General features: G+C 32.2%; 1 protein-coding gene across 2 annotated transcripts; it reads left to right on the top strand.

Moving 5' to 3' along the window:
• Positions 1 to 173: 173 nt before the first annotated feature.
• Positions 174 to 5826, top strand: LOC114328911 (RNA-binding protein spenito). Of its 2 annotated transcripts, XM_028277898.2 has the most exons (3): positions 174 to 309; positions 393 to 2587; positions 5398 to 5826. In XM_028277898.2, exons 2-3 carry the CDS (start codon positions 446 to 448, stop codon positions 5416 to 5418), a joined length of 2163 nt encoding a protein of 720 aa, XP_028133699.2. In that variant the 5' UTR covers positions 174 to 309; positions 393 to 445; the 3' UTR covers positions 5419 to 5826. The 2 variants fall into 2 exon arrangements, with proteins under 2 accessions (XP_028133699.2, XP_028133698.2); XM_028277897.2 differs by having other exon boundaries at positions 393 to 5826.
• Positions 5827 to 7686: the final 1860 nt, after the last annotated feature.

Genomic DNA, 7686 nt, shown 5'->3' with positions numbered 1-7686 from the left:
TATAGTTATTTGTGCAATATACAGATGAAGCGATTTGTTATGTTTGTACTCCCAAATATGTCTTTTTTAAATAAATACATGCTTTTTATCTATTAAAATTTAATAATTAAATTGTGGCATACTAAAAATTGTTTTGTATTTCCGCTTCTGCGTATAAGATCGACCCTCCCATTTTAATTCGTTTCATTTGACCGGCAACAAAGAAAGGAGCCATTTTGTTTTGTGTTGGCATTTCAAGGTGATGGAAGAGACAAATTTTACATAAAAGAAGTTAAACCTCTCTTTTACACAGTGTTGTGTAGTTTTAAAGTATGTTTTTTTATTTATTGTTTACCTTATTGTAGTTATTTTGGTGGAATATTATGAAAACAGTGTTTTACTTGTGTTTTTAGGAAAGGAGTGCCGTGTCATCCACTGTGTCAGTTAATTGGTGTGTGCAGTGCGTATGATCGCCTCTGGAAGAGACAAAATAACAGTTAGAATTCATAACATGAAAAGAAGTAGTGATAGGGACACTCCACCACGTAGCAAACGTTCTCGTTCTAGCATGGGAAGGTACGACGACAGCTCTGACGAAAGGATAACTCCGGATAGAATTCGTCGCCGGGGAAGCCGTGGGCGCAGTCCTAGTCCACGGGCAAGATACGTTTCGCCCCATCGCGATGACTATATGCGCCCACCAGAGCGCTCGTATCCTTATAAAGTTTTATGTGTTAGTGCTTTGCACCCCAAAGCCAGCGATGAGGTTATCAAAGACACTTTATATAGGGAATATAAAAAATACGGTGATCTTAGCATTAGAGTTACTCATGATATGGATGAACGTGTAGCGTATGTTTGCTTCCGAAATCCTGAAGATGCTCGGGATGCAAAACATGGAAAACCTCGAATAATAATATATGATAAAATAGCTTTAGTTGAAGCTGTGTATGAAGTTCCCCGATCAGCAGATATTTACAGAAGTCGACCACGTTCAATAAGCCCTGAGTACGATAGACATTACTATGCTAGATCTCCTGAAAGAATGCGACCTGTAGATAGGTATGATAGGGGATATGGGCCACCACCTGGTGTCCCAGTCCATCGCGAATATAGGCGTGAAGCAATGCCTGCACCACACCATGATTACCTTGCCCGACCTCCTATGCACCATGGCCCTCCCCATATGGCTCCAGTCCATGGTTATGGACCTCCTAGACAACATATGCCTCGTCCTCCATTTGAGCAGAAGGAGAATAAAAAGGATAAGTTTCCCAATTATTTACACCACGTACAGCCTGAAGATGATCCTCTAGCTACTCGTACACTTTTTGCTGGTAATTTGGAAATAAATATAACTGAAGAAGAACTAAGAAGGATCTTTAGTAGGTATGGAGTTGTAGAAGATATTGATATTAAAAGACCTCCACCAGGAACAGGTAACGCCTTTGCTTTTGTAAGATTTAACACTCTTGATATGGCTCATAGAGCAAAAGTTGAATTATCTGGTCAATACATTGGCAAATTTCAGTGCAAAATTGGATACGGAAAAGCTACTCCAACTACAAAAATATGGGTTGGTGGTTTAGGACCTTGGACATCTATTACACAGTTGGAAAGAGAATTTGATAGATTTGGTGCAATTAAGAAAATTGATTATGTTAAAGGTGATAACCAGGCTCTGATTCTTTATGATAGCATTGATGCTGCCACAGCAGCTGTGAAGGAAATGAGAGGTTTTCCTCTAGGTGGACCAGAGAGAAGATTAAGAACAGATTTTGCTGATGTAACACCTGGAGTTACATACAGACCAAAACCTCCATATGCTTCTGCAGAAGATTATAGAGCTAGAGAAGTAGAATATGATTATGATTATGAAAGAGATCCATATAGAATGAGACCTTATCCCGAAAAAAGAGGAACCAGTAGAGATCCTTACAGGTACCCAGAAGGAAGAGAGGACGAGTGGGGTAGAAGTAGAGATCCTGAATTTGAAAGAAGACGTTCTGGATCAAGAGGATTTGATAGATCTAGGTCTAGATCTCCAAGAAGATCCCCAGATTCAGATTCTGATGGTGGTTCTCGTAGAGCAGGTCTACTAGCATCTAGTCGTACTTTACCAGAAGTAGCTAGAAAATGCGCTACTGTATGGCAAGGAGCTTTAATACTGAAAAATTCACTATTTCCTGCAAAATTCCACTTATTTGACGGAGATACTGATATAGTAGATAGCCTAATGAAAGATGAAGATGGTAAACACCAATTACGAATCACCCAAAGACTGAGACTGGATCAACCCAAATTAGAAGATGTTCAAAAGAGAATATCCAGTGCTAGTTCACATGCAATTTTCTTGGGACTAGCAGGTTCCACTGCATCAGTCACTAATGATGATGCTACAGTTCAAACAAGACCTTTGAGAAATTTAGTATCGTATCTAAAACAAAAAGAAGCTGCTGGTGTTATTTCCTTACTCAACAAAGAGACTGAAGCTACTGGGGTCCTTTATTCCTTCCCTCCCTGTCAGTTTTCTACAGAGTTATTAAAACGTACTTGTCCTAATTTATCAGATGAAGCGATAAAGGAAGATCATCTTATAATAGTTGTGGTACGTGGTGGCACTGCTTAGTATTTTTTATCAAACACACTAATTTTACCCTTTTGACACATGTAAGAAAGTATAGTCATCATATTTTTGAGTAAATAATGCTAATAGTTTTCAAAAATGTTTTGCTATATCCAGTTAATTGAATAATACCCTCAAATATTAAATAATTTTAGAAAAACAACAAACGGTTTTACTAGCTGAAAGTTGTTCTGCTTATGTAATACATTGTATGTAATTAGAACTAATCATACATTTTGTACTATTTTTAACTTCAATTTTTTTTGTTATTTAATTTTATTTTTTGTAATGCAAACTGATAAACATCGTTTTGTTGATCCATAGATTTTTAAGCTTTACAAGCTATAAATATTTACATTTATATACATAAAAACAGATAGTTAACATTTGAATAGCCATTTTGGGAGTTACGATGTATATTTACATAACGTTTTTTCCCTGGTACTTTTCCAGTGGGACCAATGTGGTTACTTATATAAAACTAAGAATATATTTTACACCAATTCTCAGATTTTCAGTTAATGTAGATGTATTAGGTTGATGTGGTGAACAAGAAGATATTCATTCAAATATGAAATCGTAAACAAGGAAACAGTTCACTCATAAACAGGGTTATATGTTTCACAGAAGGTATAAATCGACATTTGTCGAAGGTAAAAGAAAAGGTTGTAAACCCACAAATCAACGTTTTTCAGAAAAAAACCCTCCATTTAAGTAATTTTATGAGGAGTTAATCTAATAATTTTTTCCATTAATTTGTAGATCAATAATTCATCCATAAATTAATTCATAAATTATTAGGTTAATTCCTCATAAAATTACTTAAGTAGAGTGTTTTTTCTGCTTCCCGAAAAAGTTGATTTGTGGGTTACAACCTTTTACATGATTACATTGAATTCAGATTTATAGACTGACTTGCCTATTAATGCAGAGTATGATTTACCATTCATAATTTTATTTACATGTGTTTGCATACAGTTGTTTTTATAATTCATTGTTTTAGTCTGCAACTGTTTAACTTGATATGTGTCTGTTATATAAATAATATATAATGAAAGCTGAAATGATTTCTTTTCATATGTTTCATTAGGGTCTATTGTATACAAATCCATATGAATGCTGGCCACCCTGGACTTCTGGAACCAACACAACTTTCTTATGGAGTCAAATTCATGTAGATGTTCAAGTCAAACCTGGAAGCTCTGGCATTCCTAGGTTGGACTAGTCAATCCTCGGGTCTAACTTGAGGTCTTAGTCAAAGCCCAAATAAATGATGCCTTTCGGACTTTGACTAAAGAATTCTTGTCAAACCTAGGAGAGACTAATTTGGTCAGGCAAATGTCGAAACTTAATTTTATGCAATCAGGGTTTGACTAGTCAAACTCCAATCTATTTATCTTTTGACACATTTCACGTAAATGCAGGTAATGTTTATGCACTCTTTTGTGACATTTACATGTTTTTTTAAAGGCTTTAATTGTAAGATCTCTACCAGCATGACCACATTCCTGATGAGCTCATTCAGTTGAGCTAAAACAGCAATACTGTAAAGACGTCATAGCCACTTTAGGTGATTCTACCTTACAGATAATCTGTACTTACATCTGTTTAATTCTTAATAACAATCTTATGAAATGAACATCTTATTTAAATTAGTAATTTTCTCTTTAAACTTCATTTGTAAAGCTTCTTGATCCATGTTTTCAGTAACATTTTTTGAAATACTTATCTTTAATCGTAAACGGCCCTTAGATGGTCAATATTATTTCACAATAAATTAGTGGCTGGGTCTTGTGCTATCAACATATGGGATAAAAAGACAGCAAGTTGTATCGCTATTGCGTTGTAGCTTCAAAAAGTAAGAAAAAAAATAAACACAGGTGGATAAAGGAATGGCAAAAAAAGAAATAACTATACTCAAGAAAATTTGGCGTGGAGTGATTTTAAAAACTTTCTGGGACTAGATAGTACATTCTTTGATGAACTATTAAGAATGATTATACCTGAAATTCAAAAAAGGGATCCAGTGATGCGAGATGCTATCGCAAAAAACTGTACTTCCTAGCTACTGTAAATTCCTTTGATGATTTAAAATTCCAAAGTGCTCTATCTGCCAATATTGTGCAGTATTGGCCACACATGCCACAATATTTATTATATTGCACAGTAAAAATAAAACTCACTTCGATTGGCATACTATTCAATGTTATTTATAGGCGATCAATATATTGTATGATATCAATAATTATTGTGCAATATTTTGACAATAATATTGATTGTCTCAAATCATCCTTTGGCTTAGTTTATTAGTCACTTCTAGGATCTTCTAGGCAAAGCACGAAACATCGTTTTTCTTTCCACATTTGGCTGAAAATTTAGGAGCTTCTAAGTTTAACTAAAAACATTTCAAGCAAAGTCCGAAAATGGAATTTATTTTGTAGTTTGCCCAAACGTAGGATACACTAGTCATACCAGGAAGAGACTTCATATTGACCTTTGACTATAAAATATACACTATATGAAAAAAATACCTGATGAGAGATTCTATTAAAAAATATATATTTTTTTTTTCTGAAAACTATTAGCATGGGCTTAACTTTTTTTTATTTATATTTAGAATTATCATTTATTTTTTCTTATGCTATATAAGATATTTTTACTATACTTTTTAAGTAAACAAAACTAGGAATGTAGGAATAAATTTAATTTTCTCTACGGTAGCAGTTAGATAAAAATTTCAAAGAGAAGAGTATAAAAGGCAAACATTCATTCTAATATTTAGTTCATTTCAGGAGATTGGTGATCCACGATAAACAAAATATAGAATTAGAGCTGTGTTAAAAACGTAATGTATTTCCAATGTTCTAAGGATTACTATAAAAATGTGAAGTGGAAGTAATAGCCTAAGTAATCAGTTCTTTCTCATATTTGACAATTTTCTTTGACTGTTGAGTGGATTAAAGATATACTTTAATATTAATGTGAAAGAACTGCATTCATTTTTGAACAAAGTGTTTTTAAAGTAGTGATGTGTAGTTTATAACCATAAACAAATGTATAACCACATCTTAAAATGGCCATTTGTGATTTTGGTGTTTAGTTGACAGTGTTAATTTATCAATTTCAATTATTCCACTATGGCATGATTGTATTTTACAAGTAAAATAATGTGATTCAATGTAATTCATACTGTGTTGTGAAATAGATAGTTCTTTCCAAAATCTGTGTTTTTGTTTGAGTGTGTGGAAAGGAGAGGTTAAGTGGATAAAAGATTGTGAAAAATGTTCTCTTGGGGTTGTTACTAGGTGATAAACAATAAAGTGAACATTTTTCAAATTCAAGTTTTAAATTTGTGAATAAAGATGGAAACGTTGGTGAATAAGTGATACTGGTGAGCCTCATAAAGATAAAGTTAAGTTGAAGCAGTTAAAAGGTCTGTAATTTTTTATTCTGACTTATTTTGTTTACTAGGGGCATAAATATAATTTTGTCATATTTTTCTTCATCTAAAAAAAAAACAAATTGAGTGAAATCTAGTAAGGGGCAATTTCGTTTTCAACTTCTGTCAATTTCGAAAAAAAAAACTATTTTGTAATAATTTATTATGTAACTTTATGGTTAAGATTCTACATTTTTTTGACTTAAAAATACACTCTTAAATATGCATAAATTTTTTTTTATTTATTTTCAACATTTTATAAATTCAAAATGGAGAATATCCTGTGACTGCCCCAAAATTGTTGGTGGAGGCTTCCTGTTTAGTAACTATAGGCCTAGTAACTAGTATGAACTAAAAAAACAGTTCCATAAAGAAATGACTGAATGGCAATGGTTTAACAACAAAAATTTTTCGATTTTTTTTGCAATTTTTGAGAGTTTGTCAAGCGAAAACGTGTGACAAATACTCTGGTTAAAATTTCAAAAGGATGATTTCACTTTTTTACAGTGATTTCTCAAAAACTATTTGACTGATCCTTCTGAAATTTTAACCAAAATTTAAGTTAATTAAATTTAAGTATTTGTCACACATTTGAGTATCGCATGAACTAAAACAATGCTATAATTTTAATTTTTTCGGTTATCAAACTGCCAAAAATGACAAAAAAAATTCGAAAATTTTGTCAAACTGCCAAATTTTGCTGCCATTCATTCAGTCATTTCGTTATAGAACTTGTTTTTTTTTAGTCAAACTATAGTTACTAGAATAGATACCAAACAGAAATTCTTGTGAATCTTATGTTTCAGATAATTTCTTAGTACAAAATCATGGTTGTTGTTAATTTTGGGACAGTCGCAGAAAAACCGCCAGTTTGAATTTACTTATTAGGTGTTGAAAATTATTAAAAACATTTTTGTATATTTTACAAGTGCCTTTATTAAGTCAAAGGAATGTTGTAACCTTATATACCATAAAAGTCACACAAATTCCAAAATAAATAGTTTTTATCAAAATTGACACATGATAAAAGCTTCTTAAATGACAGTGTGCCATCTATTTTTATTAGTATTATGTGATATTATAGACCAGTAAGGATCTGCGAAAAAACATCTATTTTTGGATGTGAGAGGTGGCATTCGGATTTTTGCAGATAAAGTTAGGTGACACCTTCAGTAATAATAATTGACTTATGCTCCTTCTCAAATATGCCCGGAACAATAATAAAAAAAAATAAAATATTTAAAAATTTCGAAAAACATCGATTTTTTTCTGCTTTCTTTGCTTAGAACTTTAAAACTATTCGTTTTGGAACAAAGTCGTAGAGAAATAAAATAAAGATAATTGAATTTTGTATGATATGCGACTGGTAAAAAATGTCTTAAGGTATTACCTTTTCTGCAATATAGCAATAAATACAAAATAAGGGGGCAAAATAAGTCTGTTGTTATTTAATATTTTTAACCACTTTGGTGGCACTTAGAACCTTAGTAATTCGCTTAGAAAATTCTTTGTAACATACTTAAATCGTTTACCAAATTTCATTAAAATCGACCTAATAAATTTTGCATAATAAATTTGCAATCTAAATGTTTTTAAAAAAGTTCAAATTTTTTAAAATCTTTCTGAACAAAAAGTAGACCAT

This window comes from Diabrotica virgifera, chromosome 8, assembly GCF_917563875.1.
Source record: "Diabrotica virgifera virgifera chromosome 8, PGI_DIABVI_V3a".
NCBI lineage: Eukaryota > Metazoa > Arthropoda > Insecta > Coleoptera > Chrysomelidae > Diabrotica > Diabrotica virgifera.
The sequence above is the reverse complement of the archived record's forward strand: the minus strand, read 5'-3'. Positions and strand labels throughout refer to the sequence as shown.